This window comes from Hippopotamus amphibius, chromosome 17 (genome assembly GCF_030028045.1).
Source record: "Hippopotamus amphibius kiboko isolate mHipAmp2 chromosome 17, mHipAmp2.hap2, whole genome shotgun sequence".
NCBI lineage: Eukaryota > Metazoa > Chordata > Mammalia > Artiodactyla > Hippopotamidae > Hippopotamus > Hippopotamus amphibius.
In genome coordinates this window covers 16,333,914-16,354,287 of record NC_080202.1, presented here as the reverse complement: position 1 = coordinate 16,354,287, position 20,374 = coordinate 16,333,914, and the positions used below count along the sequence as shown (strand labels likewise).

Sequence of the window (20,374 nt, the reverse complement as noted above, 5' to 3'; positions counted from 1 at the left end):
AACAAATTGAAATTTTGCTCTACTCCTTTAATTTGTCTTAGCAGCCTAGTTTTAAAAGCCAGAGTAGAGTGCCAGTCTACTGACACTAATTCTGTCTTCTCAAATGTAAAAATTCATAGAAATTATGATAAAACATTTTTTAAATTAATATCCTTTCAGATTGTGAATATATTTTGTTTCCTATTAGGCACAAAACAGATAATTTTGCTGGAAGTCACAGTATCTTTTTGGTTATCTGATCATATAAGCTTCTTAGCCTGTCTTCCAGATGAATTGCCAAAAATGATTCCAGATTTTTTTCTTTTTTTTTTTAACAAAGCACTTGCTTTATAAGAAAAAACATGTTCTGTTGGGTAGGTGGTTGGCGTTGTTTTGGGTTTTTTTAAATATAAGTACAAGAAAAAATAAAGTGGATTTAAATTCTTTCCTTTAGTTTTATTTTGTTTTAAAAGATATCCTAAAAATGTTGGCCAAGTTATAGAGTTTTTAAATATTATTTGAACACTGACCTTTGGGAGGATTTGATAAACAACACATGCCTTTTTTCCTTTTTGGTATAGTTTTTCTGTGTGGTCTGGAAATTTGTTTTGATGTTGGCTTCATACTGATTCATCCCCACATACAAACATGAATTCATTTGATGCGACCAGACATAGTAGATTCAAGATAAAAAGAGAGGATTGCCAGAAATTAGCGGTAAAATTTGTTTTCTTTAAAGCAGTGGTTTTCAAATGTTTTTTAAGCTGCCAGACCATTTTTTCAAATAAAATATTATGCTGGGACCTCAACTTAGCAGACAGATAAAAGTGTTATTTTGTCATTTACAATATTGACTCAGAGTTAATCAGTGAGAACACTGGAACTCAGATGATCATTCTTCTCTTATCTCATCCTCAGTGCTCCCAATTTTTGTTTTGATTGCCCAGTATCAAGAAAATCTTAATTCCTGAAAATAAGCAGAAGTTGCTGGTGGTGGCACTGCTGCTGTTTACCAACAGCTCACCTCGCAGCCTCCAAATACTTTTCACTTAAACGGAAAGAGCAAGAAAAGATTTATTCCTAGGTCTGCATGTAAATTAACCAGTTTTTTCTCATTTACCATTATGTCTCCAAGGTCTAGCATGCTGTCTAAAATATAACAGGCACTCAAGCATGTATGGCATGAAGAAATGAAAGAACCTATTAGTGTTGGTATTCTACAGTGTGCTACATTTTGACACATTCACACATTTGAGTGTGAATTAGTATTTTAAATAGATACATGTGAATTTAAGGTAAAATGTTTATTGAAATCCGTAGCTTTAAAGAAATTTTACTATATATATTCTATTAAGATATGGCAGTCCAGTGGTTCAGTCTCAGTGCCTTCACTTCTGGGGCCCCGAGTTTGATCCCTGGTTGGGGAACCAAGATCCTGCAAGCCGTGTGGTGAGGCCAAAAACAAACAAACAAGACAGCGAACATAGTTAGCACAGGAGGTCTTCCAGATATACCTTTTTTTCCTTATAATATCTTCCTCCAGAAGCCAGCCTTGAAAACAAATTAGCTTGGTTTCTTCATTAAACATAGAAGTATGCATTCAGCTGCTTTTTGTTTGTTTGTTTAGTTATCAATTAAAAAGAGATGAAAAGTGAAAAGCATATCTTTAAGATACGTCATTTTATATAGAAATATGGAAGTTTGAGACTTCTTCCCTCTCATCCAAATAAGATCAAATTATATATTGACACAAATATACTCTACCTGTATCACTGAAAACTTTTCAAAGTTCAGAGGTCTATCAAGATTTTAGTTTTTTGTTACTTTTCCACTTGTAAATATATTTGTCTGTTTGACAATATTTTGATGATATTTCTATTTAGATTTGTGATTTTGGATTGGCCAGAGTGGAAGAATTAGATGAATCCCGTCACATGACTCAGGAAGTTGTTACTCAGTATTATCGGGCTCCGGAAATCCTGATGGGCAGCCGTCATTACAGCAATGCTATTGACATCTGGTCTGTCGGATGTATCTTTGCAGAACTACTAGGCCGAAGAATACTGTTTCAGGCACAGAGTCCCATTCAGCAGGTATGATTTCACATTATGCTTTAGGAGCTTTCAATTCTATTACAGATTTAAAGGAGAAACCATCTTGCGCACATGTCTTGGGCTTATTCATTGTACCATCTAAATTGCTTTTAGCAAATTCAAGTTCACTTAAAATTAAGAAAGTTATGAAGCTGAAGATTACAGAGAGATTGATTTTGCACCTTACGAGCCTATTAGAGGGAATGTTGACTTTATTGGTGACTTTGTTACATGCACTGATGCATGGCAGCAGACTCCAATGTAACAGTTTGCACAGGTGTAGTCTTCAGTGGTTAGAAGGCCTCTGTTTTTTCTAACTGAATAGATCTGACATGAAAATGTACTTGGTGACTTAATGCACTTACACTTTGTGCTGAGAATATAAATTTTGAGTGTTGACTTCTTTAAATATGAACATTTAGAAGCCTTTCTACCCTTTATGGGCTAAAATATTTAAATGTGGCAGAGAACATCAGAAGCTGATTAACCTGTAGCTTTAGGAAACCATTTGTGATACTTTATTTTATTTTTAATAAATAAATGTATTTATTTATTTATTTATTGGCTGCATTGGGTCTTCGTTGTTGCACACAGGCTTTCTCTAGTTGTGGTGCAGGGGCTACTCTTCATTGTGGTGTGTCAGATCCTCATTGCGGTGGCTTCTCTTGTTGTGGAGCATGGGCTCTAGGCGTGCAGGCTTCAGTAGTTGTGGCACACAGTCTCAGTAGTTGTGGCTCACAGGCTCTAGCACAGGCTCAATAGTTGTGGTGCATGGGCTTAGTTGCTCTGTGGCATGGGGGATCTTCCTGGAGCAGAGATCGAACCCGTGTCCCCTGCATTGGCAGGTGAATTCTTAACCACTGCGCCACCTAGGAAGTCCCATTCGTGATACTTTAAATGTCTGCCTTTATAGCTAATTTGATACTACCCATATTTTCTTTGGGATAATTCCTAAGTGTTTTTTATTCATAAATTTTAATATTGTTTGTGTGAGAATAATGCGACAATGATGAGTCAGGCTGTAGAATCAAATTGCTGGATTCAAATCCTAGCTCTGCCATTTGCTATCTGTCAGATCTTGGGCTAAACTGTTCTGAGGATCGTTGTGCAGGTTAAATGAAGTAGTAGAGCCAAAAGTAAGGCCTAGAGTCTAGTAAGCACTCAGTAAATGGTAGCAGTTATGATGATGGTGGTGGTGGTGTGCCAGGGTGTGAGGGATACAGCAATAAACAAGACAAAGTTTTGTGAAGCTTTCACATGAGACAAAATGAATAAGTATACCGTTAAATATAATCCCAAGTAATGATCAATTCTATGAAGGACAATTAAACCAGGTTAGGGATAGAGAATGATGATGGAGCAGAGCAGTGCTAAAGGACTCTGAGGGGGTAACATTTGAGGAGTGACCCAAGTGAAATGAGGGAGCAGGATACTGGGAAGAAGTATTCCAGGAAAAGGGACAGCCAGAAGGTGCCTGGATGGAGGCGAGGCCAGGAGCACACCTGTATCAAAAGAGACAACCAAAGCCCTTTGAGGCAGGAACAAGTGTGACAGGTGTTGGAGGGATGGCACTGATTAGGGAAGAGCATGTAGGAGATGAGGTCAGAGAGAAAGAGCCTTACCATGGCAACCTGATAAGGACATTGGATTTTATTCTATCCAAAGTGTGATAGAAAGCTATCCATTTTTGAGCAAGGGTTTTGAGCAAGGGAGTGTTAAGATTTGGTTGATCAACCATGTATCTTTGTAAATAATTCATGCACTTGACCAAAAATGAAATCATTTCCTTTATGCTCTATCTACCAAGAATTGTTAACTGATACATTAGAAACTATATATACTCTGATCAACATTTAAATTTATTTCTCTGCTATACATTCAATCATTTTTTTTAAGTTTACATCTTTTAAAATTAATCCTGGTGGGGGCTTCCTAGGTGGCACAGTGGTTGAGAATCCGCCTGCCAATGCAGGGGACACAGGTTCGATCCCTGCTCCAGGAAGATCCCACATGCCACGGAGCAACTAAGCCCGGGCGCCACAACTATTGAGCCTGTGCTTTAGAGCCCATGAGCCACAACTGTTGAGCCCATGTGCTGCAACTACTGAAGCCCACACGCCTAGAGCCTGTGCTCTGCAACAAGAGAAGCCACGGCAGTGAGGAGCCCACACACCACAACAAAGAGTAGCCCCCACTCACTGCAGCTAAAAAGAAAGCCCACGCACAGCAACGAAGACCCAACACAGCCAATAAAATAAATAAATAAATTTATTTTAAAAAATTAATCCTGGTGACAAAAATTATCGTATATAATCTAATGTTGGGTATTATTGATAATATCCACTTTATTCAATTTCTTTGGAAAGAGTTTAACAGACTTACCTGTAAGACAGTATGTCATATCTGGACATAAGCTGCCATACAGAAAAGCTTAAGTAAAAGTTAAGTTCAGTTACTATATATTGAACAAGGATCTTGGATTGCTGCTGAAAAGAATGTACAAAGCAAAGTATGAAGCAACTGGAATGGGAATCATCGATCTCATTTTCCAGAAAAATAACATAAATCTTGAGTTTGCCAGTCAGTTGTAGCCATTGAAGGAGAGCTCTTATCTATAAGTCACCGGTGCATTTTGGAGTGAGAAAATGAAAAAAAAAGAGTCCAACTTCTAAATGGAAGTAGATATATTCTGTAGCATTTTCTCTTTTATCTTCGAGAAATAAATACCCTATGTACTGTAGCACCAGCAGACTTCAGAAAAATGTTTCTCATCCATAGATCTGACCCATTTTAGACAACTTTCTTAATATTTCCATTTGTTTTCATGAGCCACTCATTTCCTTCTGCCTTTAGTGTAGCTGTTAGAGGTCCAAAAGTATTGCCAACACACTTTTCTCAAAAAGCTTTTGTATAGAGATCTTTAATTCTGTGCAAAACAAGCTACTTGAGAATCTCCATTGTCCTGGAGAGCAGTGACACTGATGGCTACCCCATGGTTTAGTTAAATACAGAAAATAGTGCTTTATATTTGGCAACCCCAGAACCAGGAAAATAAGTATTCTCTGGGTACGAATTTTCCCTCCTGGAGGAATCAGAATGAAATGTTATTGCTAATTGGGCTATGAAGTTAGAACAATCATAGCACTACTGAAGATTATTAAGGCAGTTTGCTACCTACAAACACTTGTTTGTGAGAGGACCATTTTTATTGGTCTCTTTTATTGTCTTATGCGGTGTCATAGTTTTCTAAGTACCACAGGTTTTCGCCAGTGTAAGAGATTTCTAGCATAACTAGAATGTAAAGGGTATGTACTGGCCCAGACTTAGTTTAGCATTTATTTCAGGTGTGAATATTCTGAGTATTTACTAAATCACAGCTGCCTAGTTTGTGGATTAGCTCCTTGATGAGCCTGAATCCATTTGAAGCATTAGAGTCCATCGATTAACTGTTTGAACAGAATAGTCATTAGCCATCACTGAAAGAGCTGTTCATTTCTGCAAGGATCATAGAGGCTGTGGTATCAAGACACAGGGCAGGCACATGCAGACTCCTAAAATTACTGTAGCCTTAGAATGCCATGCTTGCCAAAACTATTTTCTCTATTTGTATCATATGGATTCCTAAGAAACATTTTTCTGTGTGTGTTTTTTTTTAATAGTCCACAAAGTGAAAGTAGTTAATCTGGAACTTGCCTTAAGGTCTTTCCCCCCCCCCATATTTGGTCCTCATCTCTAAGGCTGTGATTTAAGAGTAATGAAAAGTTGTTTCCATGAGCTTACTATCCATCTGTATTTCATGTTTCCTCATAGTTGGATTTGATCACAGATCTCTTGGGCACACCATCACTGGAAGCAATGAGGACGGCTTGTGAAGGCGCTAAGGCACACATACTCAGGGGTCCTCATAAACAGGTAAGAGGAGAGAGAGGGGCTCTCTATTTGGTAACCATCTGTTTGGGCAGTTTCCCCCCAAAAGAATAATGAAATGAGAACATTTAAATAAAACCATTACTTGTAGGTTTTATTAATTTTTTTTATGTCATGGCCATAAGTAAGAAAATGTTAAAATATTTGTCAAACCTAATAAAATATAGTAATTCCCAATGCTATAGGAGAAAGTAAATATTTTTGTAGCACCTTTGCTAATTAGCGACCCCTGGCTTTTATCTCCTGGTTTTTGAGGTGTCCAGGAAAAGTTACTGGGGGTGGAGCTTTGACCTCAGTGCCATAACCTGGTGCACATGTATCAAGATATCCTTTCCACATACTGAGCCGAAATACCTGGTATTTCTTATTCCAGCCAGGAATGTGAAGCTGTTTCTATTGTATTCTTGACAGTAACACAGAATCAGATGTGAATGTTGTTAGGAAAGAAATACGAAGAGAGATTGCCAGATTTGCACTGATCAGTATTACTTGCAACCAGCCAAGTCACTGGCTGAGAAAAACAAGATGGTTATTTTCTCCACCCTGTTGATTTAGCAGCATTTTTTAGAAACATTTTCCTAATCTCCTTTGGACAAAACAGCTTAATGATGCGAAGAATGAGTAAGGGGAATACTTTTCCTAGGAACAACAAACTGAAACAGAAGAGAGAAGGCTTGAACAGGAAGACTTGGCAGCTCTTTCCTGGGCTTTGCCTTGCTTTCTTTTAAAATGGGCATGTAGCTGGTCTGATTGATCGTTGGAAGATCTGGTTGATCTAATTGACAGACCGAGTTTAACAGTCCTCTTAAATTACCTGCCAGACATTTGGTCAAAGCCTTGCCTTTCCCTTGTAGTTCCCTCTCTGTGATTCTAGTGCGACTCCAGAGCTTCCATTTTCACAGGCAAAAAGGGCAATGGGTAAAGTGTGTTATCTTCCAAAACCAGCCCAAACTAGTACATGTAGATTTACTACTAGAGGTGTAGGTGCTGGTATTGTAAATAGCCCCCTGATGGTTACATCCTTCTATTGCATTTAGTTTAGAAGCATGAAATAATTTGGGCCCTGACTCCTTTAGAAGAGCACAGTAAGTCTTAACCTAGAGGAAGGTTCCGTATTAATAGAAAGAACTAACAAGATCTATGATGTTCAATTTACTGGCCAGTATCAGGAATATTAAACTAATTTATTAATACCTGGCACATACTCCTTCAAAGCAAATTTTTTTTTGAAGGTTTCAAATATACTTTATTTCTTCAATCATGCCATATTTTAATGGGTACACTTGGCATCAATTATAAGTTGATTTTGAAACAATTCAGTATTAAACCAGCTGGGATGATTACTATTCTCTCCATTCCTTTGGGGTGACTCTGCCAAGAGGGGACAGGTTCCATTCTATTCCAGTTTGTGTTGCTGTATATGCCCATACAGCAACACAGAAAGTGGCTCCACTAGCTAATACAGCATTACCATATTTGTCATGGAAATCAGGTGCCCTCTTCTGGTGGCTCTGCCTTGCCATTGTTTGCTGAATGTTTTGAACTGTGAGACGACTTTTTGGCCAAGGGAAACATGAAGCTGAAAACAACAGCGGGGCTGGCTTCTTGCAACTTCATGTCTAATACCCTTGAAAAGAGCCCTGAAAAACAAAATTCAAAGCAGATTTTTTAAAATTTTGTATATATGCAAGTAATATGTGAGTACATGTAAAATAAAAATTTTACAGAGAATTATTCTTTGCTACCCCCATGCCATCCTAGTCCCATCTGGATTGAGACTCTTTCCTGACATTTTTCTGTGCTTTTATTTACATGTATTGGGTTGGCCAAAAAGTTCGTTCAGGTTTTTCCATAACATCTTATAGGAAAACCCGAATGAACTTTTTAGCCAACCCAATATTTGTACAAACAAAAATATGTACTATTGTTTGTTGGGACTTTTTAAAAAATATACATATACAGAAGAAGAAGCTAATTGGCTCTCTTCTTAAAGTCACAGATTACTGCCTCAAATTAATATACTCGTGTTGGTTGATTAATATACATACTTCCATGTGGTATATCAGTCAGGACTCTTTCCACTGAAACTCAGTTAAAACTGACTTTAGCAAAAAAGGGAACTTACTGGCTCACATAACTGAAAAGTCTTGAGCTACCGCTGACTTTAGGCTCTGGTGGATTCAGGCAGTCAAATGATGTTTCATGCCAGGAATCTGACTCTCTTCTGCTCTATTTTCCTGTGTGTTGGCTTCATTTTCAGGTAGGCTTTCCTCCATGTGTTTGCAGAAATGGAACCAGTTCTATTAGCATATCAGGGCTTCCTAGGTGGCGCAGTGGTTGAGAATCTGCCTGCCAATGCAGGGGACACAGGTTCGATCCCTGCTCCAGGAAGATCCCACATGCCGCGGAGCAACTAAGCCCGTGTGCCACAACTACTGAGCCTGCGCTTTAGAGCCCGTGAGCCACAACTGTTGAGGCCATGTGCTGCAACTACTGAAGCCCACATGCCTAGAGCCCGTGCTTCGCAACAAGAGAAGCCACAGCAATGAGGAGCCTGCACACCACAACGAAGAGTAGCCCCCACTCACCGCAACTAAAAAGAAAGCCCGTGCATAGTAAAAAAAGACCCAACACAGCCAATAAAATAAATAAATAAATATTAGCATATCAATCCTTCAAGAAAGAGCTTTCCCAAATAGATCCATACAAATATTTGGAAGGTCTCAAATTCAATTAGGAATGTGTTTAGTTATGATTAAGAGAAAACTTTGGGACTTCCCTGGTGGTCCAGCGGCTAAGACTCCACGCTCCCAATGCAGGGGGTCCGAGTTCAATCCCTGGTCAGGGGACTAGATCCCACATGCATGCTGCAACTAAGAGTTCACATGCCACAACTAAAGATCCCACAGGCTGCAATGAAGATCCTGCATGCAGCAACTAAGACCCGATGCAGCCAAATAAATATTTTTAAAAAAAGAAGAAAAAAAATCTTGCTTGCAGTGGTTTAAATTAGAAGCTTATTTTTTTCCTCATATCATGAAGTCCCAGAGGTAGGCCGTCTGGTGATGGCATAGCAGCTCAATTACATCATCTAGGATCTAGTTTTTTCCTTTCTTTCTGCCCTGCCATCTTCAGAATGTTGACTTCATACCCTCTTGCCTGTTGCCTTGTGGTCACAGAATGGCTGTAGCTTCTCCAGAAATCATGTCCACATTCAAAGCAAGAAAATGGAGGAAAGAGGGAGCAGCAGTATCTGTTCCTTTTATCGGAAAGGCAGAAGTTTTCCCAGAAGCCTGCCTAGCAAACCTCTGTTATGTGTTATTGTCCAGAACTGTGTGACATGTGGCCTCCCAGATGGCAAGAGAGGCTAAAAAAAAAAAAATGGGTCTTTTCTATCCCAGGTAATAAAGGTAGATAAGGGATAAAAGGACTGGGGGTATGTGTTAGGTTAGACCTTCCATTGGCTGTTCCCAACCTGTTTTAACCGGGTGCCCATCCTGGAACCAGCTGTCGTGCTCAGGGGAATATGTCACTTGATTGGCCAGGCCTGGATCAGGTGCCCATCCTTGGAGTTGGGAGATTGAAATCAAGCCCAGTCAAACCACTTGATCTGAGAGTGAGAAAGGGAGTGGTTCACTAAAAGTCAGGAAATGCTGGGCAGACAAGAACACTATATGGCATTTTTTGATTGTCTCTTTTCTACAACTCAAAATCTTGGGTGAAGGGGATCTTAGCTGCCATGGCCTTTAAGGCAGATACTTGTTGAGGCACTGCCATGTTGATAGGATTGAAAAGTCTCTCATCAACCCACAGTCCCTGTTCATCTCTTATAGGGTTTAGATCTTCATCTTTCCTCAGACTGTTCTCAGCTAGTTATGTCAGAATTAGATAAAATACTTTTACTGAGGTGAAAATAGTCCTGTTTCCTGACAGGGACCATGTCTTACAGTTAAGAGAATCAGCGTATGGCAGAGAGTTCATTCAGTTCAACCTTTTTATATATATATACATATATGTATATATATATATAAAACCCCAGAGTGCTTATTCTAGTGCACTGCGCGTGGTGCAGCCAATTAATGCTGCTGGCTGATAAGCGCGGCTTGTCTGCTACCAGGTGAAAACTATCAGGAACATCCAACAGGCCTTGTGCAGCCCGGCCAACGCTGCTGCGGCCACCACACTCTGCAGTTGGCTCCTGCTGACTGTGGCATATACCATCTAGGGCCCCTCGCCCAGGCCAGCAGCTCATCCTTGCTTCATTTCACTGACAATTAATCATAGTCATTAATAGAGCACTCTTTATAACCCTTTCTGTCCTCGTGATTCAGCACTGGCACCCACTCACTCCTACATTGCCTAAGTGACTTATAAACTCGCAGAACAAACAGAAAATGGACTGATGTATTTTAAAGGGAGAAAAGTAATGTGTGTGAGTGTTGGGGGAATTGGCAAAAACTTTTTTCCAAATAAGCTATTTAGGGCATATTTCGAAGCATTCTATTTTTTTCTCATATTCAAATTGATTCTATTGCACTTGATGAGAAATATAAACTTCTCTAGTTCTGACACCCCGGGCCCAACTGGTTTCAACCATAATGGCAATGAAACTTAGCCTTATTTTTAGTGTATTTGTTGGGGTGTACTTCTGTAAAGAAAGATAAAATTAGGGGCAATGGATTTTAAAACTTTCAGGTAGCCTTAATCATCCACTCTTAATTTTCACAAGATCCCATCCCAGTCGTCCTCAAGTCTTAAATTCTGCCTTCTAATTTGTCTTATATCCTCCATTCCGTGGCCTCTGGAACTGCTTGTTTCTGTGTTTTCCTCGCCCACCAGAGAGGTGTTATTCATCTTCGTTGTCCCAGCATCTGGCCCAGGGCCTGGCCTTTGGCGGATGTTAGGTAATCAGCAGCGATGCTGGTAGGTAGGCAGGTCTGTGCTGGTGCAGTCTAAAGCAGGAGGAAGCTGAGGTTCAGGTGACTTTCCTGAGCCTCGTGATGGCAGAGTTAGAATTTGGAGCCACATCTTCTAGTACTCATTGCAGTATTCCCTTTTCTATAACCTGCCTCCACCACAGAAATGGGACGAGGGGTAGATTCACTTTGAGAGTGGAAAGAAAAGAATTGCTTATGGAGAGACATTTTGGTCAGTAAAAACTGGCTGGAATTTTGGCTGCCAACCTGCAAAAGCCAGTGAAAGAGAGGACAGCTATTCACAGTCAAACCAAGAATCAGAATCTTTCAAGAATATCAAATTACTTCATTTACACAACAAAAAAAAAATCCTTATGGAAAATATGCCCCCTCCCATGGGATGAATTGGGAGATTGGAATTGCCATATATACATTAATATGTATAAAACAGATGACTAATAAGAAAAAAAATATCAAATTGTACACTTTAAATATATGCAGTTTATTGTATGTCAATTATTACCTCAATAAAACTCTTTTTAAAAGAAAAAAAGAAAATATCCCCCTTCCTTTATCTTGACTAATACAGGTAATTTCAGAGCTGCCATAGACTTAACAGGAAAACATGTAAATGCACCAAGGAGTAGTAAACTGGTCTACAAATATTTGAATGCCAACTATATATGGGTTCTGTGCACATAATGCTTTTTATCTGTAGTAATCCTACCAAGTATCATATAATGTTAGAACTAAAGTAAACTTCAGAGATCATTTAGTCCAACCTCTTCATTTTATATTATACTTAAAGAAACTGAGATTCAGGCATGTTGATTTATCTAATTAGTTAGTGAACTAGAATCCCCATCTCATCTCCTGTTACTCTTGATCCTGAAGAAAACATCTGTAAGGTGAATAATTACCTCCTGATGACTCTGAGGTGCCTTGTCCTTGTTGAATTTTCCTATACAGCTTAACTGAGGGAAGAAGGCACATAATGTAAAATATTTGATGTTAGTAGTTATCATAGCAGGATTCTGGGACTGTGATCAAGTTACAAGGAGGCCTTTTAGTGTTACTTGTGTGAGAGACAGAGCAGTGATGCCATCTACCTGCTCTGTCCCCGACTCTCCAAGCAGCAAAATAGAAGCCTGAGAAGCTCTGTGGCTTCTCGGGTCATCAGAGTCATCTCCCTGCCTCAGTGTGAGAGTGTGTAGACATACCTGCCACTTACAAAAGACAATTATTGAGTTAAGTAATTGGTGCTAAAGGCAATATGGCTGGAACCGGCAAAAGCGGTGTCATACTTTCTTAGATTCTGTAAATTCCTGAGTGTGCTAAAGCTCCTTTAGTGTTTTAGCAACTTTATGGTAATGTTGCCGTGAGACATATTTCACATGCTTGCTTTGCACAGTTTACTTGCACGTGGCCAAGATTCTAAATCTTTTCTCCCATCCCTTCCTGCCAAAGCATGTATGACATAAGGTTAACAGGAGCTCCATATTTACAGGATTAGCTTTCATTTTTCACAGGCTCTTTTGTGCTCTGACCTACAATGGGTAATCATGCAATATAAAATATGCCACTGAAAGTCAGTGACGGTTGTTGCTTTTGAAGACTGGTTAATGAGGGGAATACTCATTTCCTTTGAGTTGAGACTTATGTGCACACATCTTTTGAGCTGGGTACTTACCTTGTCATAAATTGGCTGTATTCCATATCTACTTGCACAAAGACTCATGTTTGAATTCTTTATTTTTTCACAGCCATCTCTTCCTGTACTTTATACCCTGTCTAGCCAGGCTACACATGAAGCTGTTCATCTCCTTTGCAGGATGTTGGTCTTTGATCCAGTAAGTAGTGTTTGTTTTCATATTTTTTTAATGAATTAAAAATATGTGTTCTAAGAAAAACATCCTGGCTTTGAATAGATGGGCAATGTAAATAATGACTTTTTAAAAGAAAAACATCAGCCCCCAGTTCCGTGTGTATCCCGCTCACCCATCACACAGAAGTTTGAGTGTTAACACCCAAGAGTCTAGGTGAAGAGAGACAGGGAGCGGCACCATCCTTATTTATCTCAATATTTGTAAAAGGAGTTTGACAGCAATTTAAATTAGGGGGAAAAATTTAAAGTTGTTTGAAAACAATTGCCCATTTTATTGCATAAGGAAATGTTTACTCTGGATTGTTGAAATGGTGACTTTTCCAAGTGCCATTTCTAGATTTGACTCTTCTAGGGCAGAGTTCAGCTCTTCATTTATTCATTCATCCAAAGAGTATTTATTACTCACACCATCAAAGATTAAAAAACTGACAATAACTGCTATCAAAGAAGATTTTAAAAAGGAACCATTTAGAAAAGAAAATTTTTACTTGCCAAGAGTACACGGAAGTCACCAAGTACAAAACACAACAGGTATTTAAAAGGGGAAAATACCCACAAAATTACCAGTTATTAAGTTTACATTGGTTTGTTCATGATGAGAAAACGGCAACTTTCTCACATGAATATAAAATCCCCAAAGGTCAGAACTGTCTTCAGATGTCAGCATAACAAAGATCAGGGATAAAAATGTTCTCTTAGGGAGTCCAGGTTTGTGGGAAACAGGGTTCTATTATTTGGGGGACAACCAGTCAGAGTGATCAAGTTATTTTTATTACATCTCAGGGTACAAAGTGGATTTCTTGTTTGGTGGTGTTTTTGTTTTCCTTTTATTTGTTTACTTGGGCACGTGAGGTGCTTAGTGATACGGGAAGCAAGATAACGTGGCAGTTCTCATTCCCACAGTCCCTCCTTGTGGTCAGGTTCCTGCCGTTAAGGACAGTTTCAGACACATAACTTGCTGAATGAGCTAGTGCTTTAGTGTCATTAGTTTGATATTTTGTTTTATTTGGCAACTTTATCTGCGTAGCTAACAGGAGATGTTGATTAATACATACAGACTTTTGTATGGTTAACAAAATTAGAGGCACATGAACTTCAGGTTTCAGAGGTAATTTCTGTCTGCCCATAGATTTTCTAAAGGCCCTGAGGTTAAATTTACTTTTATGTGTCAGAAATATGTCATTCTCTTTATTAGTTCTACTTAGATTAGGAAGGAGGACCCGTGTAATTCACCTGTACCAGGTTTTACCTGCAGTGCTTATAGCTGTAAGGTATCCTCTGTATCCCATGTTTTTTAATGATCCTGACCTGCCTGGAACTCTAAGGCTGGAATTTCCTGAGCCACAGAGCAGATACCACACACATTTCCTGGGAGGCCTTTTAGCTACCAGTTCTGCCTGTGAAATGTGGCCCTTATTCCTTAGCAGTGGGATTGTTACACCTAATTAAATGAAACCTTTGGTGTGGTCATAGTTACAAATTAGATTGATCTATAAGAAGGAGGTATGATTTATCTGTTATGGAGGAGGACAGATGCTTACTGAATTTAGTTTATGATTGATATTAAGGAGTCTTTTCTTTCTAGTTCCGGAGGGTTCAGTTAGAAATAGATACCGGTTTTTAAATAATGTTTCATTTTGGTTTTAACCTATTAAATTTGAGGGTTAGTGATACATTAAGAAGAAATGAGGTTTTCTTTTTTCTAAAAATCCATTAAAAATAGAACATTAACCATAATGAAATCGGTTTCTGTAGTCCATTTAGTCCGTCATAATTAATTAATTCTTATTTTGTTGATCTTGCGTTGAGCAGTCTGTTACCACGTCTGCTCCTTGTGGCTGTCTGTGGTGATGATCCCAGCTATACCCGTGAGTTTGTACCCTAAAGACAACAGTCAGGAGTACTTGATAACAATCCTTTACTGAGGTCCTTTTGATGTTTCTATTGGAAGACTCAATTCCTGATCTTTAGCTTATAGCAGGAGTCTTTAGGCAAATATAAGGAAAATGCAGAAATGACTAGAGGATGATAAGATGAAAGAACTCTGGTTCTTTTATTATAATAATATCAATAATACTGAAAAGGATAGGGTATAATAAATAATTTTAAAAGATGTAATTAAATATTACCTCAAAATAGTGAAGACATTAAGCAAATCTCCAGAGATCTAAATTTAGCTAAAGGCAACAAACAGTTACAAGCAGTAGTTTTAAAGCACAACAATTATTAGGAATTTAGACATTCACTTTTTTCTCTTGATGGACAAAAACACATCTGTTGTCTAGCATATACATGTTCCCATTATCACCCATTCTTTTACATTCTTTAAAAAAACATACATGTACTTGAACCCAGAGGTAGCTGCACATATTTTTTAACTGTTTATTGATGGCTGCTTGATACTGTAGTAATGAAGAGCCTAGGTATATTAAAATTATGTCGTCCATAATACCCAAAGACCACTTATTAACTCAAATTAATATCAGTAAGGTCTTAATGTTAACTAAGAATTAGAAGATTGAAATTTAAGTTGACTCATTAAGTCTTTATGATTTGTAGCATACAAAAAACTAATTTCTTTCTAGAAACACATTACCTATTATTCATCTCGTTTAGCTGAACACATAATTTGCAATTCCATAATCTTAGACAAAGTGATATTAGTTTACCTGACCAGCAAAACCAGTAGGGAAAAAAAAAATTCAAAATGATTAGGCTTTTTATGAGAAAACAAACCTAAAACTTACATAAACAAGAATATTGATTACCATTATTTGTACAGGTGTTTTAAAATTTTTGTAATTATTAACTCAGACTGATTTGTCCAAAGAGTTATCTTGTATACAATTATCTTATACAATTATATACCAGATATTAAAACTTTTAAGTTGTTTAAGAGAAATATTTTGCTTACTTTGTAATCTAGTAATCAAGTAATGGTATTATTTTAACTCCCAGTTGAAGCTTTTTTTAATTGTTGAGTTACAACTTGAGCAAGAAAAAATTTCTAAAAGAGCCAAAATGTTTTATTCATAAGAATGTTTTTAAATCTTTCCATTTCTTTTTATGTCTTTAATGTGTTAATATTGTTTCTAAAAGCCAGTTGCAATAGGAATTTGCTCCATTTGATTTTAAGAGATCTCATAATATGATGTATTAACTCCCCTCAGAAGTATACAAAGTACATCCATTTATATTTCTCTTTTTTTTTTTTTTTAATTTTTTTTTGGGGGGTACACCAAGTTCAATCATCTGTTTTTATACGCATATCCCCATATTCCCTACATCCATTTATATTTAAGTGGAAATTTTTATCACTCTTATTCAAAACTAGAAGAGCCAATTTTGATAAAGTAACAGAATCTAGGATAGAAGCAAGTGCGCTTATCTATTACAAATGTTGATGGGTTAAAGAAACAAGATGTAATTAAGACATAGAGGACATAATTATGCACCGTCAGGTCCTTCAAAAGAACATCGCTATTAAATCTGAGAAATATTGTGATTTTTTTTTTCCCTCAATTTAACAGAACAGTTTTCTTTTCAGTGTTCATACCCCTTACAAAACAACAGTCTCCTTTCTTTAGCTTTTGATTCAGAAATCCCAAAGAGACCTTAATTTGTTTAGAGAAATGAAAGTTGATCATTGCATGCTAAGGATTTGATTTACTTTTTGTTAAAAGGCTTCTCTTAGGTAAGATACTTTAGAGGACCCCATGTTGGTGCACACAGAGCATACAAATAGAGCATACCATCCATAGTTAGGAAAACACCAAAATCTCTTCAGCTCTGCATCTGAAATTTCAGGAAGTATCAGAATCCCCAGACAGACCAAAAAGACTAACAGTGAAACCAGATTCCATCTGCTGGTGGCAGCTGACAGGGACCCAATTTCTGACATCTGTCACCTGACAGAAATGACTTAATGGTCATATGATAAAATTAAAACCCAGATTCAATCACTGCTGCCACCAGTTTGGACAGGATCAGCCATGCTCAGTCAGAAACAGAAATAGACTTGGCCAATAACCAGATTTAGTGGGCAAAAGCGGAAGAGCTCAATCCTGCACATGAGACTAGCTGGAGATGTTGAGGACTCAGACGTGCCCAGACCCAGGCAAGGTGTACTATCCTGTTTCTTTTGGTTCTGACAGTACATCTTGATCCCACTGGAACCTCTAGGAATAGATGGATTCATTTAGGAAAAAAAGAAAAAGTTTAGTTGCTAAGCATGCTAGTGAGTCAGACTTCAGAAGGGCTGCATCACCAAATACAAAACATGACAAGTAACAAAAGGGTTGTGAAGTTGACATTCATCTCTTCGTGGTGGATAAACAGCAGCTTTCTCTTGTTATTAGCATATCCCAAAAGGTCATGACATGCCTTTGAACATTAGCATGGCAAAAAATCAGAGATAAAGTGTTTTTAGGGAATCCAGGTTTATGGGAACTATTTAACACTTTATTATTTGGGGGACAAGAACCAGTTGGGGTGATTCAGTTATTTTGGGTTTGAGTGCAGATGGTTTTCTTTTTTTCAATTGTGTTATGTGAAGTGCTGGATCAGGAAGCAGGGTAAAGTGTCGGTTTGTGCTCTGCTCTCTACTGTTGAGTCATCCTTAAATCCCTTAAAATCCACTTTCTCTCAGTAGTACTTACATATCCACTGAGCTGAAAGGAGGGACAGCTTTCTTCTTTTTCTATGGAGAAATGAGTTTAAAAATGTATGGTTTCTGTAACCTGAAACTAGTGTACTAAGTATTCTGATCTGAAGTGCCAGAAAGCCCCAGGCTGCTGATACTCACACTGGGCTGGATATCAACACATGGTATTCAGGCCCTTAACTGCTGCCTAACTCCAGCAGCTTTCAGATAGGCTTCTGCCCAAGTTGATTTGGTATCCAAGAGGATAAAATTTTCAGGCAGCTTTTGTAAAGTTGCCACCATGATCACATCTCTTCTAAATGCTGAGACATATTTAGAAAATATAACTGTTATTTAAAATGTAAATGTATCCCTTCCAAAGCATTACATATTTAAATGCCATGATATTTGTCTTTTTTGACCCTGCATACATCTATTTCAAGGTAGGAACTTTTCAGGATCTTAGCAGAAAGTCATTGCTAAGTGCTTTCTGGTGGCGAACGGTGGTTTGTAACAGTAGTTTGTTGTTTTACATCATATACTCCCTCTACTGCTACATTACCCACCTCTAAATTCAATTACTCTCTTACCCTCGCAATCTGCAGTTATCCCTTTACACAGGATGTACCGTAAATGAAGCATAAGCTGTGTAAAGCAGTCACTGTGGCTCATGAAAGATCCTGTGTGGACAGTCACGTTTATCTGTAGTGTTGATGTGCTGGTCTTTAAATTTGATTTCAGTCCAAAAGAATATCCGCTAAGGATGCCTTAGCCCACCCCTACCTAGATGAAGGGCGACTACGATATCACACGTGTATGTGTAAATGTTGCTTTTCCACCTCTACTGGAAGAGTTTATACCAGTGACTTTGAGCCCATCACCAATCCCAAATTTGACGACACTTTTGAGAAGAACCTCAGTTCTGTTCGACAGGTTAAAGGTGAGTGTGTTTTTTGGCCTTCTGCCAGGCGGGATGACTAGTAACATTTTCTGTTATGTGGCTGTGGAAAACTGAGATCTGGATGGTGATCAAAGCTCTTTTATATGTTTATTTTACAAATTTGCATATAGCTGTTTGTCCAGAGCATATATGCCAAGAAAGCTATGTGTGTTATAAAAACACTGATTTTACATCCAAGGGAAGGTCCAGCAGAGGAATGAACATGTTGTTCTTGCTTTCAAAGCTGACTGACTTAGTGTGACTCAATATATTTAATACGTATTCACTCAGTGAGATTCCATGGAATGAAACATATTGGACTTCTTTTTTATGTAACATGCAGAGTTTTAAAAAGGATAAACATCCACTGAGGGACTCATTCCCTGGATGATGACAAGAAGGGGATTTCTGATAGTCTACTCATAAAATTTCCTGACATGATCTCCTCTTGGCGTGGGGGTGGGGGGTGGGTTAATGACATCCAGAATTCTGAGTGGTTTTAAGTGTCTGCTCTAGGACGTTTTAGGAGAGAGTAGTCCCCAAAGTAACCAGCCTGAAACTATGTACCTACATACCAACTGAGGTTTTTTAAGTGATTTTCAAAAAGGCAATAATTACCAGCAGTTTAGAAGAGTTCATTTATAATGCCAACCCAGTGGAGTCACTCTCAAATTTATAGACCATTTTATACCTCCCACTGGTGGGGTTTCCAGCCCCTGTAACGCCACTTTGGAGGGGGTTGCCTGCGTTTCGCGGCACCTGTCATTCTGGTTTCAGGAAAGTTCACTGGATTCTGCCTGATAGATGACGTGTGTGTTTGATTTAACTAAACCACTAGGAAATGCTGTTCCGATGCTGACTAGAGTTAACCAGAGAATCCACTGCTCCCAGGCCTGCAAATTGGCATGGGTTGTATGATGTTTGTTTTCTCCACAGAAATTATTCACCAGTTCATTTTGGAACAGCAGAAAGGAAACAGAGTGCCTCTCTGCATCAACCCTCAGTCTGCTGCTTTTAAGAGCTTTATTAGGTAACTATATGCATGTAATTCTAACTTTCTTGTTAGAATTAAAAGGATGCCATTGTGAGTTTGTTATTCAGCATGTTTCTGGTTTTGTTTAGATTAGATAACGTGGATAAACGGTACAATATAAAGTTTCTGAGTTTTGGCTTCAGCCAAAAGCATATTAAAAATGTAAGCATTTGTTTTTACACTAGCTCCAGTTCACTGTGGTTGCTTTGGCAAGTTTTCTCCCCAGATGACCATTTGGCTGCCTGATCAAGTACTTAGGGATCTTCCTTCCACAGCAGAGCAGCAGCCACTGTCCCAGAGTTGGACATGGTCACCTCAGTTCCCGTTACCATCCCCACCACCTTAATAATAAACTGCAAGCAAGAAAATTATATTTTATAGGTAGACTGCTGGTGTATCCTATTTAGAAGAGAAGCCAACAGACTTACTGGTTAAAGGGCTATAAACCTCCTCATAACCTAGCAAGCCTCATCACTTTCTCTCTCTTTGTCCTTTCCTTCTCCATCTCTTTTTCCCTAACTCCTCGTATCAATCAAGGTCCAGTCAGGAGAAAGAAACCATACCCAGTAACATGAACAGGGAAAATTTAATAACAAGCATTAACTAGGAAAAGATGGTTAACTACTAAAAGGCATGCAAGAGGATTCTGAAGAGTTCAAAGTAGCAAATGCAGAAAGCAGGTACTCCCGCTGGACTGAGGGAGAGTGAACAAGGGAGAAACAGAGCTTATAGGAAGCCCCTCCACCCAAGGCTAGTAAGATGTGAACCTCTTTGGAGAGGAGTTGGCTGCTACAGGAACACAGCATGAGGGTGGTGAAGAAACTTTTCAAAAGGGGTGGGCAGAGCTGGTCCATCAAAGAGCCTGCTGGATCCAGAGGAACTTGCCAGAAAGTTTGGGTAGACGAAAGTTGGGCCTTCCACGGGAGAAAAAAAACAAGGCACGCCAGAACCAGGAAGGG

General features: G+C 38.6%; 1 protein-coding gene across 3 annotated transcripts in view; it reads left to right on the top strand.

Moving 5' to 3' along the window:
- The window catches only part of NLK (nemo like kinase), a 146,388-nt gene that overhangs the window by 123,121 nt on the left and 2,893 nt on the right, over positions 1–20,374 (top strand). For all 3 annotated transcript variants that reach the window (XR_009049989.1, XM_057715607.1, XM_057715608.1), the window contains exons 6-10: positions 1,863–2,072; positions 5,883–5,984; positions 12,679–12,765; positions 18,184–18,382; positions 19,319–19,412. Coding sequence is in view for 2 of the 3 variants with exons in the window: in XM_057715607.1 (XP_057571590.1) it covers positions 1,863–2,072; positions 5,883–5,984; positions 12,679–12,765; positions 18,184–18,382; positions 19,319–19,412 (692 nt within the window). In the remaining variant the exon portion in view is untranslated. The remainder of the gene's footprint in view (positions 1–1,862; positions 2,073–5,882; positions 5,985–12,678; positions 12,766–18,183; positions 18,383–19,318; positions 19,413–20,374) is intronic.